Below are 14511 nucleotides of genomic sequence, written 5' to 3'. Positions count from 1 at the left end.
TTGAGCATCGTGTTGAGCAGGACATGCCTGGCCAGTTTATTCCATTTGATCCCCAGTAACCCATGAGGCAGGGAGAACTACTGTCATTGCCATTTTAAAAGATGAGGACATTGCCCAGGCATGGTGACTCACACCTGTAATCCCAGTACTTTGGGAGGCTGAGGCTAGAGGGTCACTTGAGCTCAGGAGTTTGAGACCAGCCTGGGCCACATAGTGACACCCCTACTCACCAAAACATCAAAAAGTTAGCCAGGTATGGTGGTGTGTGCCTGTAGTCCCAGCTACTTGGGAGGCTGAGGTGAGAGGATCGCTTTAGCCCAGGAGGTCGAGGCTGCAGTGAGCTGTGATGGTGCCACTGCACTCCAGCAGAGTGAGACCCTGTCTCAAAAAAAGACAGATGAGGACACTGCGACCTAGGGTAACTAATTCACCCAAGTTCATAACATTAGTCAGTGGCTAGCAGGTAACGGGACTGGCTGTAATCCAGGCTTTCTGATCCGGAAACCCGTATTCTTAATCACCGTGCCACCCAGCTTCCCTCCTGCTAGAAATCTCTCATCTCATTGTCATTAGGATTCATGAGGTGGCTTTCCTCTGGCAGTTTGTGAGCAGGACCTTTCCTTTGGAGCAGTCAGGGCCTCTCCTGGGCCTTTCCTGGCACTTCCGCTGCTCTCCTGTGGCTGGAGGCCCAGCCTGGGCCTGCCAGCATCTCTTACCGCATGCAGGAGTGCTGTGGAGATGCATCAGGAGAGTCACAGATCTCCCTTTGTAACCAGCATTGGCAAATTACTGAAGCAGTTATGGTTCATAGTAGCAATTGTATATGTTACCTAGGAGATGGTGTCAATGGCCGGGGGCCTCATTGCCACGTAAGGGCGTCTTGCCAGGTGACTTGCAAGGGTGACTGCCAGGTTGAAGCCAAGGCATTCACTGAATGGAGGCAGAAGCAGAAACAGAGTCCCAGGCAATTCTTGGAAAACTGGCCCATTCTTATTGCGGGACATAGCACCTTACTGTTGGGTCCAAAACCCCATGTGTCCTGCCAAAAAAGGCAGCCCAGCACAGATGTGTTCAGGGCCAGAGACACCATTTGCCTACTGAATGACTTGAGCAATTTGGTGCATCTCACCAAGCCTTCACCTTCTCTGTTAAATGGAACATCTCCTCCCTCCTTTGCAAGATTGTCATTAGGATTTGTGAGGTATTGGCAATAACGGGCCCTCCCATCCTTCCCATTGCTGTTGTTATTACTGTATTCATAGCTTTGTGTGCTTCATAGGTACCCTCTAGGGTCCTCTACGTACAACATACAACAGCTTCGCAATAGCCAGTGTTGGAGGCTCCAAGAACGAGGGTCCTGTGGCTATGTGGAGAGTAAGCAGCAGAGCCAGGACTGCCACTCAGAGCTAGTTCACCCTTGCTGCCGCCATTCGAACCCAGAGCTCCTGGCCCAAACAGTCTGGAATGTTCTGCACTGTGCTTCTAGGACAGCGACTTGCCAGGCCAACTCTGGGCTGGGGCTGTCTTGGCTCAGTCAGGAGGGCCTCTCCTCAGGCTTTCTCTCAGGACTCGTGGCTTTGTTCCTGCTGGCCCAGGCGATAACCTCAGCATTTTTACTGGAGCCTGGGGCTAGGTTTTTAAACAAACTCAATGTAACTTGTGTACTCTGCAATCCAAGCCGACACCCTCATAAACTATCCCTGCAGGTTATTAAATGATTAAAGATCTCATTTATGAACTGTCCATTTTCGAGCAGCCTGAGACAGACGCTCTCACGATTGCTCTGACCTGCTGCTCTCTCTAGTGAGAGAGAGAGAGCAGAGTGTCCCTGACATTCTGGAAGCTGAGCCACAGATTCAGTGCATCTCACTGAAGGCGAGGCACTTAGGCTTAAGCTGTCTCCTATGACCAGGCTCCAGGATTCAATATTTACATCTCCCTGGAGTTTCAGAAGGTCATCTGGGGACATTTTTCTTGGCAAGACCTGGTGGTTTCCTCAGTCCCAGCTGTGAGTGAGAAGCCCTTTTTACCTTGAAGCTGTGTTCAGAGGGGAGTTCTGTTGTGAGTCCCTCCCAGCTCCTTTTCTTGGTTGTCCTTGTACCATCCAGTAACTTCAGAGGGCCCCTTTTTGCCCAGCTGCATTTAGCTTTGGATTTCAGACAGTGAAGCCCCTCCTGCACAAGCTAAGATTGTTTCAGTGGAGCTCACACCCTGGCAGTTCACCCATGAGCCCAGCAGATACGTTTCATGTGGCCTATGCAGTGTTTGTGAAATGTTTGAACAAGTTGCTGACATCTAGACATCAGGACATTTCTTTTTTTTTTTTTTGAGATGGAGTTTCTCTCTTGTTGCCCAGGCTGGAGTGCAACGGTGCAATCTCAGCTCACTGCAACCTCCGCCTCCCGGGTTCAAGCGATTCTCCTGCCTCAGCGTCCTGAGTAGCTGGGATTACAGGCACACGCCACCACACCCACCTAATTTTTGTCTTTTTAGTAGAGATGGGGTTTCGCCATGTTGGTCAGGCTGGTCTTAAAATCCAGACCTCAGGTGATCCACCTGCCTCGGCCTCCCAAAGTGCTGGGATTACAGGCGTGAGCCATTGTGTCCGGCCAAAATCAGGACGTTTCGTACAAGGATCTGAGTTCTGAGCCTGTCTTGAGAAAAGGGAAGACTGCAGACAACACCTTGCAGCAGTGGTGGCCGCGGGTGGAGGGGCTGCCTCCCCAGGGTGTTTGCTGGCCAAGCACTTCACCCTCACCTGGCTCATCGCAGCCGCTCTGGCCTGCTGGGGCTTTCCAAGGCCTTTCCCATCTGTGGGCAGCCGATGTGCTGTCCCCCGAGCCCAACCACGATCATCAGAGACTGGGCTCCCCCTGCAGCTCCTGCCCACAGGGTCCCAGCCTGGAGAGCTGACAGGCGAGGCTTGATGTGGCCACCTCAGTAAACCTCTGGCTCTCCTCCCTCCTGGAAGGCTGAAGCTGGGACTCAGTCTTTCCCAGCTCCTGTGCCTCTACACTGGGTGTGCTTTTATGGCTTTAATTTCAACAAGGGCTTCTTGATATCTTGTTTACGAAGCTGCCAAAGTGAAAAATTCCTGTATTATATGCGGCTCGAAGTCCTGCAGTTATCTCAGCTCCACAACACACAACATCATTATCCTGGCTGCCCCTTATCACTCAGTGCTGGTACGCCTGCAGGATCCTGGTCCACCGTGTTACAGCATCCCCGCCGCCAGCCAGCCTCCCCTCCAACTCTACCAAGATCTTCAAACTGCAACAAGCGTCAGCCTCTTCTTGATAGATAAGATATCTCCCGGTGATGTTATGAGGCCTGGTAAATCTTTAAAAGTAACTTTTTTGATTTATTTAACCATCATATTTATCAAGCAAATAAAAAATGTCCCTTCTTGCCTGAGTGCTTGTAGGCAGTAGTGCCCATGCTGGAGAGGAAGGTTAGAGCCCTTGCAGGAGCCCAGGGTAGGTTAGAAGAGGCCCCAGTTCTCTGCCTGGGGACAGAGGACGGGAGGACATGGAGGCAAGAGTGAGCCACTTGGGAAGCTGCATACCTCCTTGGGCACCAGGCACACGTGAGTCAGTTGAATACAGCACACTGGCCGTGATGCTATTCATGCATACTGCGGGGCCGCACATGCCTCCTGGAGGGTGCCGGGCCGGCAGTGCTGGGCAGGCATTGGCTCCCTGCCCACCAACCCAGGTCTCAGTTTCTCTTATGCTGCACAGTGAGAAATCTGAGCAACATTGTCTTTAAAGCACTTTAGAAATGGGGCACTTGAGGTCAGTCACTGTTGATCATGTTTTTTATCCTTTAAAAGATCATTAAAATCCGTGCCCAGACGGAAGGAATCAACATCAGTGAGGAGGCACTGAACCACCTGGGGGAGATTGGCACCAAGACCACACTGAGGTGAGCCGGTACCCTGGGCCTGCCGGGGCCTCCCCAGCACAGCCAGGGCCCTCGCTGGGGTCATTCTGGACAATAAAGGCAGGTCCCTTCCTAGGGCATGGGACTCTATCCATCCGCTCTTCCTGGCGCGATGGGTGCCAGGGCACTTGAGTTTCAAATGCAGAGGATCTATCTGATGGTTTTTAACAAGCTAGAGTAAGGGTGAAGTCCCCATGTCCTGCAGCAGATGCTCCCCTCTGGTGGAGAGTGCTTTGACCCTGGGCCTTCTTGTGGCAGAGAAGATGCACAGAACTAGAGAGCAGGGACCATGTGGCAGCTCATTAGCCAGGGCCCTGGCTCCTGTTCTCCCGGTGGTGTTATGAGGCCTGGTAAATCTTTAACTTTTTTGATTTATTTAACCATCAAGCAAATAGAAAATGTCTGGGTGGTGGATATGGCGAGCCAGGGAGGAGCGCAGACATAGACAGTTCTCCTAATTGTTCTCCAGCGGCTCAAACGCAGGACCGGCAGAGCATGTCCCTTCACAGTGGCCTGACTCATTGTAAAATCATTGCTTCACAGTCCTCAGCCCTTCCCTACATCCCTTGAGTCAGTTCTTGCTCCTGAGGTTGAAGGCAGAAATGCAAGCTGTGAGGTTTGGATGAAGGGGTACTTTTTAAAACGGCAGAGTCTTCATGCCTTTGGATGGGCATGTACTTCCAGCTGGCTATGTTTTCATTTCCCTGCCATGTTAAATATCCCTATCTGTCGGACACCTGTATACATCTAAATTTGCAGTCCTTTTCCAGTAGCAGTGACATTACTTCCTACTGGAGGATTTGTAGACTGTACTAAAGATTTGGGGAATAGCACTTAAGTCTTCTTGGTGGCTCCTGGACCCTCTCTGATGGGATAATGACTGCAGCTCTCTGAGAAGTGACAACTTTGTCTCCCCTTTTCTGTGTTCGTAGCAGCTGGCACAAGCCTAGCACTGGGCTCTGCTCCTGGTGCCAGTGCTGCCTACTGATGTGGGGGGAAGGGGCTTTCTTCAGTGGCCCCAGTTTCACTCCAGCCCTGGCCCCTGTCCACTCTAGGTACTCAGTGCAGCTGCTGACCCCGGCCAACTTGCTTGCTAAAATCAACGGGAAGGACAGCATTGAGAAGGAGCATGTCGAAGAGATCAGTGAACTTTTCTATGATGCCAAGTCCTCCGCCAAAATCCTGGCTGACCAGCAGGATAAGTACATGAAGTGAGATGGCTGAGGTTTTCAGCAGCAAGAGACTCCCCAGGTGTGCCTGGCCTGGGTCCGGCCTGTGGGCGCTTGCCCCTGGGCTTGGGGCTGCCGTCCCCACTCAGGCGTGGTCTGCAGCGCTGTCAGTTCAGTGTGGAAAGCATTTCTTTTTAAGTTATCGTAACTGTTCCTGTGGTTGCTTTGAAAGAACCCTTCCTTACCTGGTGTGTTTTCTATAAATCTTCATAGGTTATTTTGATTCTCTCTCTCTCTCTCTGTCTAAGTTTTTAAAAAATAAACTTTTCAGAACAGTTTTAGATGTACAGAGTCATTGTGAACATACAATAGGGAGTTCCCATGTATCTTGTACCCAGTTTCCCTTCTTGTTAACATGTTACATCAGATAGCACATTTGTCACCGTGAATGACCAATACCGATGCATTATTATACTGCGTTCACATTTTCTCAGTTTTACCTAATGTCCTTTTTCTGTGCCAGGATCCCATCCAGGATAACCCATTACAACTAGTTGTCATGTCTCCTTAGATGCCTCTTGGCTGTGACATTTTCTTAGATTTTCCTTGTTCTTGATGACCCTGACAGTTTTGAGGAGGACTGATCAGGTATTCTGTAGAACATCCCTCAGTTGGGGTTTGTCTGATGCTTTTCTCATGAGTAGACTGGGATTGTGGGTTATGGAGAGGAGGACTACAGAGGTGAAATGTGGTTCTGATCACATCGTATCATGTGTGGTTCTCATCACATGCTAGCAACATGACTCATCGTTGATGGTGAGCTTGACCCTTTGGCTGAGGTCATGTTTGTCGGGTCTTCTCACTGTAAAGTTACTCTCTGCTGCCTTTCCATACTGAATTCTTTGGAAGGAAGTCACTATATGCAGCCCACACTTAAATGGCAGGGGTTATGCTCACCTCTAGAGGACTGAGTATTTACCAAAATAATTTGGGATTCTGCATGGAAGATTGTATCAGAATGGACTTACGGAAGTTCATTGTATACTTTAGTAGATTTATTTTGTTGCTCAAATTGAGCCAGCTTTGGCCAGTGAGAGCTCTTGTCAGTTGGCTCGTATGTCCCTCTGAAGTGTCCCTATCTCTCTGGCCGAATCTCTGGGTTCGCCCACTAAGTAAGCAGCAAGAGCAAGTGCAGCACTGGGCAGTGCACCTTACTGGAATGTGCCTTCCCAGTAGGATGAGAGCTGCGTTCTTGCCCTTGCCAGGCCTGTCCTTCCCTGCTGGTTCCGTGGTGCCTGAGGTGGGGCTAAGTACCCAGACGCTGTTCCCAGCACTTGCTCCTTGTGCTAGTTCAGACTGGATCTCCGTGCTGTTATGATATGGGAGGCAGGGCTGACTAGGATGGTCATCTTGGTCCAGTGCTTTAGTTCAGACTAACTATGAACTCCTTGTGGGGCAAGCAGCATTGTCCTTCCATTAGGGACAGTCCCCTGTAGTCATGTCAAGGGGACAGTGGGAGGGGGCGGAGATGATGCTGGGGATTCCATCTAGCCTGAGAGGCCCCAGCCGTCCCTGCTGCCAGAGTGAATCTTCTCCCTCGGCCTGGCCCCTGAGGAGACACTGGCATGCACAGCAGTGGTGGTGGGACCCTTCATGAAGTCAGCTGTGCGTGTGGCCCATGCCGGCTGCCAGTGTCCTCTGAGGCTGCGCTTGTCTTTAGCCTCCCCACTCGAGCCATGTTAGACAAACAGAAGAGAGATGCAGCAAGAGCTTATTGCACCAGGGACTGTGTTCACACTCTGCGTTTCATGTTGCCTTCACAGTAGCCTGTGAGACTGGGATAGGTGTGCTAGCCCACTTCTAAGACCACTTCCACAGAGGAGGAGGGGACAGTTCAGGCAAGTCCCTTGGCCAGCTAGTGAGAGATGGAACCAGGATTTGAAATCAGGCTGCTTGGAACCTGTGTTCCTAACTCCTGGGGGCCATACTGCCTCCTTCTGTGTTGGCATTTAGCAGCAGCTAGGAGCTGTCAAGATCTGACCTTTGTACCAGGCAGGTGAAGGAAGCGGGGTCCGGTGTGGGGAAGGTGACCCACCTAGAGGACCAGAACCAGGCCTCTGCCCTGGCTGGGCCTCTCACTTGGGCTCCAAGCCTTTCATGGTGTTTAAGGAGCAAGATGGAAGTGGCGCTGACAGCAGATCTCACAGCCGCGGGTGGGGACACAGTCTTCTTTGGCTGCCCAAGGTACCAACATCCAGATCAGCCAGGTGAGGAGGGGACTGTGGTCTTGCTCTTCCTAGGCCACAGACCCCTGCTTCCTGCCCCTCAAATATCCTAGCTGAGGTGGTGCCCAGAGAGATGGCCCAGTTCGCTGGTCTGTGCTCCTAAGTGAGGGAGATGGTTCTGGATAGGTAGGAAGGTGGGATTATTTTAATTTTCCTCCTATTTTTTCCAGCAAGGCCTGTGATTATTACATTAATCTTCCAGGCGAAGTTTTTACGACTGATCCCTCACCAACTATGAGAAGTTTCTCCATCCATTACTAAGAGGGAAACAGACCCTGGTGGGGAGGAAAATATTTGTTACATCTTATCAGGCTGACACACAATCTAACAACAATTACAGCAGCCTCATTTTTTGTACTATTTCAGCTCCAGTGTGAAAAATTGTTGTAATATTAAAGTGAGGCAGGGTGGGGGCTGGTCATCGGAAGTGGTTGAATATTCCAGGCTCTCAGCCCAGGCTCTCTTGGGTGCCACCCAGGGAGCTGATTGGGTGGCTGAGGAGAGGGAGGGAGGAATTTTCACATAAATCCCAGCGCCCTGTCTCCTGTGCTAATGGCCCCAGAGATACTTGTGAGACTGGGAAGGGCTCTTGAAAGACGCGTCCCTGGCTCTGGCAGGGAAACCACCTTGTGCCCTGCCTCATTTTCTCAGTGCAGACACCTTCTTACTGCCACATGTCTTAGGGTTGCACCTGCCAGATTGATTGGTAGGATAGTTTGTTTTTTAGGACTAAATGAATCATGCTGTCACACCAGAGAGTGACTTCTTGGTTAGCAAACCTTTCTTAGCCATTTGTGTAATAAAATGGGGGTACAGAAGGGGGCTGGGGTTGCACTCCCAGTCGACCTCTATCTCTCAAACTGGCCAGCCCTGGGCGGAGCAGCTGGGGTACCCCAAGAAGGCCCTGCTCTGGAGGGCTGTGGGCAGAGGAGCAGTGGGAGGGGACCCAGGGGTTCTGGGGCTCAGCAGGGCATGGTATTGATTGCATTTTCCTCCTCTGTGTGGCCCTTGGTCCTAGCCCCATGAGTCTTTGGTTTCCTGGTGTGTGAGTGGGAAGTTCATATCCCATAGACCCATGTGAGGACTTGGTGAAGTGACCCACATGTAGCTGTATCAGGTACCCAAGAGACTAAGAGGCAGTAAAGAGTTCCTGATTCCTGGCCCACTTGGAAAGAGGTCACAGTTTGTCAAACTGGAGGAAGCAGCCTGCTAGGCCCTGCCCCTCCCTATCGCAGACAGCTGGCACTTGGATCCCTTAGGATCCCCCTGTGTTTGGAAAAAGCCCTGTAGCCCAGAGGGGCCAGCACTGGCTCAGGGCCACACAGCCCAAGAGCAGAGGGGGTAGCACGGGGCAACTGACAGAAACAACGCACTGCTTCTCACTGGGGCCCTAGCATCCCATCCTGGGTGAGGCTCAGCTAGGGCTGAGGCAGCCAGAGGGGGCGAAATGACCACCCCCTTGTCCCAGCCAGTGCTGGTGTTTGTCAGGTCAGACCTGCTCTCATTTGGTGTCTGGGAAAGAGGTCCCTCGGGAGGTAGAACAGTGTTCACCCCCTCCATCCGTGGTCATCCATTCATTCTCCACACAGAAGTTCCTCTTTCTTGCTTCCTCCAGTATGCAGCCACTCCCCTTCCATTTGTTCTGGGGAGAGCAGGCCATAAGAGGATAGGGGGTGAGGGAGGCCTGGGCTGGGGAGCTTAGGGTGCAGGGCGGGCCACGCAGCAGGGCCCCGGAACTGTGAAGGGGGTGGGCCGGCCACAGGGGCTGCCTGTCGTCCCCTGCTGCCCTGCCGCCCCTCCCGTCACTTGGCGGCAGGCATGGTGATTAATGGCCAGGCCGTGCCGGCTGGGCCGCCATCAGCGCGCGTCTCGGCGATGGATGCGGCTGTCAGGCCGGCCCGGCCCGCGCTGACCCCCGGGCAGGGGCCCGGCGCGATCAATGGGCGGCGCGCAGCGGGCGGCGGCTGGGCCGGCGCGATAAGATGGGCCGATGGGCGCCTGCCGATTGCCCGCTCCGTCACCCGCCGTCACCGTCACCGTCACGCCGCCAGCACGCAGATCAGCGCCGTCAGCGCCGCGTGATTAATGGGGACGCCGGCAGCTGCGGGGAGGGCGCGGGCATGCGGACCCCTCACCCAGAGGGACATGGTGGGGTGCGGGGTGCGGGCTGGGACGCCGCACACGGCACGCTGCACTTACACTGGAGCCGCATGCAGGGAACGGGGGACACGGCGGGATGCGGGCTGCAGGTCTGGGGCACACGGCGCAGGTTTTCACGGGGCTGCGCGCGCGCGTGTGTATGTAGTGAGTGGAGGTCCCGGTGCCACCGTGACACAAGGGCCTGAGTGACTTAGGCCTGAGGGGTGGGGGGAGGAGGGACCACACCTACTGTGACCTCCCCACCGCGATCCCTGCCTGGCCTAGGCCTCAGCTACCAGGTCCACCAGCCTCTTCGGTCTTTGCAAGCCTGCCCACTGTCCCAGCCATCTTTGAGAACCCAGACTAGACGGTCAGGACCCCGACCAAAACCCTTCCACAGGTCCCATGGCTAAATCCCAGGTTCCCCACCCTCCCGGCAGGCCCGCAGGAATGCCGGCCCCGCCTCTCCATGCCGGCCGCGCCTCTCCATGCCGGCCGCCCCCCTGTGCTCCTTTAGCTGTCATCGCAAGTGGTCCCGTCCCCCAGAGCTTCGTCCCTGGGTCGGGTCATGCTGTTGGGGACGCCCTGAGCGCTCTCAGCGCACCGTTGGCCCTGCTCGCTCCCCACCGGGTGACGAGGGCAAGAGCCGGCTTCCCACCCCCCTCCTCCGCGCCAGAGCGCACAAATCCCCACTCGAAGCGACCTGCCTCTGAGGCACTGCCCCTGCAGAAGAGCGCTGGTCCGCCTGGACCCACTCGGAACTCGGGAATCGGGAGGGAGAGGCTCGCCCAACCCAAATACCCACTTGCCGCCAGGGAGGAGCCGTGTGGTGCCAGGTGTGCAGAGAGGGGGCCGGAGGGCTTCCCAATGCCAGTGACAGGAGCGCAGCAGGGACAGCCGGGCGCGAGTGTGGGACTGACCCGAAGCCCGAACTGCCAAGGAGAGCGAGACGAGGGGAAGGGGGGGCCCTGGGTGGACTGGGGCCTATCCCGTGGGCAGTGGGGATCTCAGGGCCAAGCGGCAGCGGAGGCAGGACCAGCCACTCTCCCTTTTCCCCTCGAAAACCACAGCCTTCCAGGGCCGCGCGGCACCCCGCGGGAGCTTGCGAGGACACAGCGCCCCCGTGTGGGCGGACGCGCACAGAGTCGCGCCCGTGGCGTTTCGGGCTCAGGCTCCGCCCCCGCCGCGCTGCCCCTCCCCCCCATGGGGGCGTGGCCAGGCCTAGCCCAGGGATCCGAGATTCCAAGTCACACCCAGCACGACTTGGGAAGTCGCGACGAAAGTGCGCGACTTCCCAGCAAGCGAGGTTGAAGTCCCGGCAGGCAGGGAGGAAGGCGTGTGTCCCCCCGTGCATGCGGGGAAGGAGCAGTGGGGGAAGGCTGAGTTGGGCTTTCAATTAAAAAAAATGTGCATACACTTAGTTTTTTGATGCAAAATTGCCAAAGGCGTGTACCGTGAAAACCTCCCTCGACACCTGCCCCCTGCCTCCTGTTCCCTTTCCGGAAGCGCCTGCCTTACACCGGTGTGTTCCTCTAGAGATGGCCAGGACCTGGGTGAGGCAGCACACACTCCACAGGACCTTCCCAACACTCATTATGAAACATATCACATGGAAAACTGCAAGAATTACAGGCAATCGCCTCTCAGCCTTTGGCTAAGATCAAGTGTAGTGTTCTTATCACTTTAATATCTGCTATCTGAGGACAGTATGTTAAATGGATTTTTGGAGCAGGGAGATGGAATAGGACCTTGCTCTTTCCACTCCATGCATCCACCTGGTATTGCAGTACCTCCAGGAATAGTGCACCCCCTTTGGGGGAATAAAAAAAAGGATTGCAGGTGAGCCCCCATATCCCTGTCGTCTAGGCACTGCACTGCCCATCCCCCTGTCTGCCTGCCAGTCAGTCTTGTCAGTCTTCTGTGCATTTCAAAGTGAGTTGCAGATACAACAACCTCTGTAAATAGTTAAGCATGTGTATAATTATCTAGAGTTCAGTACTTGATTATGGTTTTTTAAGTTTTTTTTTTTTTTTTGAGATGGAGTTTCGCTTCTGTTGCCCAGGCTGGAGTGCAATGGCGCCATCTCAGCTTACTGCAACCACCGCCTCCCGGGTTCAAGTGATTCTCCTGCCTCAGCCTCCCAAGTAGCTGGGATTATAAGCGCATGCCACCACACCCAGCTAATTTTGTATTTTTAGTAGAGATGGGGTTTCTCCATGTTGGTCAGGCTGGTTTTGAACTCCTGACCTCAGGTGATCCACCTGCTTTGGCCTCCCACAGTGCCAGAATTACAGGCATGAGCCACTGCGCCCGGCTGCTTATGGTTATTTTTAAACGTTAAAAATACAGTGAAATGTACAAATCCTAAGTGGAGCACTCCATGAGTTCTGACTAATGAAACCCAAATCCCAGTGAAGGATATTACTATTGCCCAGAAAGTTCCTTGTGCCAATCTCTAACACACTAGAGGCAACCACTGTTAGAATTTTTTTTTTTTTTTGCAATAGATTAGGTTTTCCTGCTCTAGAATTTCATGTAAATGGCATCATACAACATGACTTGTTTCTTTCACTTAGCTTTTGAGCTTCCTGAATGTTGTGTGTATGGATAGTTTGTTATTTTTTATTGCTGGGTAAAATGCCACCCTGTGGATCCACCACATGTATCCATTTGCCTGTTGATGGCCATCTAGGCTGTTCCCTATTTTTCAGCTATTATGAACATTCTTGTACAAGTCTTTGTATAGGCATATATTTTCATCTTGGGTTTCAATACCCAGGAGTAGAATAGCTGGGTGTAGGGTAAGTGTATGTCTAGTTTTATGGGAAATTGCTACACCTTTTCCTGATGTAGTCTATTAGTTGCTTCCTACCCCCCTTTTAAACACAAATGGTAGCATACGCTATTGTTTCTTGCTTTCTGTATTTTTCCTTGACAGCATGTCTTGGAGATTCTTCTAACTCAACATATAAAGAATGTCCTCCTAGTTCCTTTCCACAGGGAGGAGCTGCTGTAATTTATTCAGCCCCCTCCGATGGGCATTTAGATGTTTCTAGCCTTATTGAGCTGTGCTTTGAAGGATGAACAGGAGCTCCTTGTCAGGCAGACAGCAGAGGGAACAAGGCCCACAGGTTTGACAGACACTGCAGAACCCTTACTGCTGGGGCATGAGCTTTTAAGAGGAGAGGCACCTTCTGTTCCATTTCCCCATGAGGCTCAATAATGTTTGCTGAGTGGAAAGGAGTGGGTAATGTGGCCCTAGAAGGGATTGGGGCAGGGGAGTGAGGTGGGCACTACCACTTAGGGGCACACCTGGCTCTCCAGAACCAGGCATTGGTAGGTGCTGAAGTTCAGGTTGGGGCTTTTGCTGACTCTCGGACAGTGCCACATGCCCATCCCCTGGCCCTCATCAGGAATCTGTTGCTCTTCCCCAGGCCATGGGGCTCAGACCCCTCAGGAATGAGATGGGAGGCTCATCCCAGCCTTCCTGAGGACTTCATGCTGGCCTGGCTTCAGCAGGAGCAGGCTGGGGGCGGGGTATGGGGTAGGGCATCAGCAGGTCCAGGGAGGCAGTGGTAAAGCAGCACCATGGATGGAGCGGAGTGCCAGTTGAAGCGGGTGCTGCCCCTGAGCCAAGGGCAGCAAGGGGAAGCTCCAGGGGTGGGGCCTGTTTCCCTAGACCCCTCATTCCTTGCCCCAGCTAGGCCCCTAGCAGAAGTACCTGCAGGCAGGACCAGCAGCCAGACAGGGACTTGGAGTAGGAAGTGAGCCTCAGGCTTTTTGTCCTGGCTCGGGAGCTAAGTGACTTTTGGCCACACTCTATTTCCCTGGGCCTCAGTTTCTTCACCTGTAAAATGGACGGACTTGTTTCCTCCTGGGCCTCTAGTGGGGTGAAGTGAGAGCACATGTAGGAAGTGGCTGGGACAGTGCCTGCCCCAAGGGAAAAAGTAGAGTAAGCCTTACCCCTCATCACTGCATTAGTTCCCTGTGCACGGGGAGGAGCCAGGTGGAGAGACGCCAGGGCCTGCCATCTTGAAGCATGCGTGGCTGCTGGAATGTGGGCTCCGTTTGCTCTCAGGCAAGAGGGGCCACGGCCACAGGTGCAAACAAATACCTGAGGCACGAGAGTTGGCCTACTGCTTCCCTGGGGCAGCAGGTTTTCTAACATATTTATACTGGCAAGCACCCGGCCTGCCTCAGCAATTCACAGCGCCTGGCTGGTCTGGAGCCTGAGGCCACGTGCTGTGCTCCTCTCCAGGGCTTCCCTGAGCCCTGAGGCCAGCAGGTGCAGAGGGAGCGCGGGGCAGACCTGGCTGCACATGAGTCCTGGCAGTCTGAAAACACAGTGCTGAGGTGTGGCTTCTGCAAGGCCAGGCCCATACCTGTCCATCAGGTGGTCTCAGAGGAACCATCCTGCTCTGACCCAACTCCCCTTGGAAATCAGTTTCCAAGACAAGGTCTAAGACTACAAGGAAATACTGAGGCTGGAGCCCAGCAAAGGAGTAACGACCTCCCACAGCCCTGGTCAGGCCTGCCCTGGGGTTGCCCACCCACCTGCCCCTCAAGTTCCTGAGGAAGCACCAGGCCCGGGTGGTGGGGACGGCGGCAGGTTTGGGGTGAGGCCCTGTCCAGGACTGGGGAGAGTGGAAATGTGGCCTACCACTGGGGGCTTGGTGTAGAAACAGAAAGACTTCTAGACACGTTCTAGGGGAGCAGCCACAAGCCTGCCACTCCCACCCACACAACACTGGGTCCTTCTGGCTTGCCTACAGGTCGGGTCTGAGGCCAGCCTCACAACCAAGTTAAGACTTCTCCAATCACCAGCTGGGTACTGGAGCTGAGGCTCAAAGGGCTTCGAGTTATGGGGCCCTAGGCTCCTGCTAGAAGGTTCCCACTCTTCCACAGGGTGGCAGGCGCCCTGGCTCAGCGGAGGCCTCTGCATTCTCACGGGACAGCCAGTGCACTCTGCCTCACGG

At 53.9% G+C, this 14511-nt stretch overlaps 1 protein-coding gene and 1 pseudogene across 2 annotated transcripts in view; both read left to right on the top strand.

The window, feature by feature from the left end:
* RUVBL1 (RuvB like AAA ATPase 1) overlaps positions 1 to 5449 on the top strand; it is a 79339-nt gene extending 73890 nt beyond the window's left edge. For both annotated transcript variants that reach the window (XM_034957300.4, XM_003829398.5), the window contains exons 10-11: positions 3833 to 3924; positions 4998 to 5449. In XM_034957300.4, the coding sequence (XP_034813191.1) occupies positions 3833 to 3924; positions 4998 to 5157 (252 nt within the window). In that variant the 3' untranslated portion in view covers positions 5158 to 5449. The remainder of the gene's footprint in view (positions 1 to 3832; positions 3925 to 4997) is intronic.
* A 5721-nt stretch (positions 5450 to 11170) lies between these two features.
* LOC112439524 (U2 spliceosomal RNA) lies at positions 11171 to 11347 on the top strand (annotated as a pseudogene).
* Positions 11348 to 14511: the final 3164 nt, after the last annotated feature.

The sequence above is a fragment of the Pan paniscus genome, chromosome 2 (assembly GCF_029289425.2).
Source record: "Pan paniscus chromosome 2, NHGRI_mPanPan1-v2.0_pri, whole genome shotgun sequence".
Classification (NCBI taxonomy): domain Eukaryota; kingdom Metazoa; phylum Chordata; class Mammalia; order Primates; family Hominidae; genus Pan; species Pan paniscus.
Note: the sequence above shows the minus strand (reverse complement) of the source record. Positions and strands in the feature narration are given on the sequence as shown.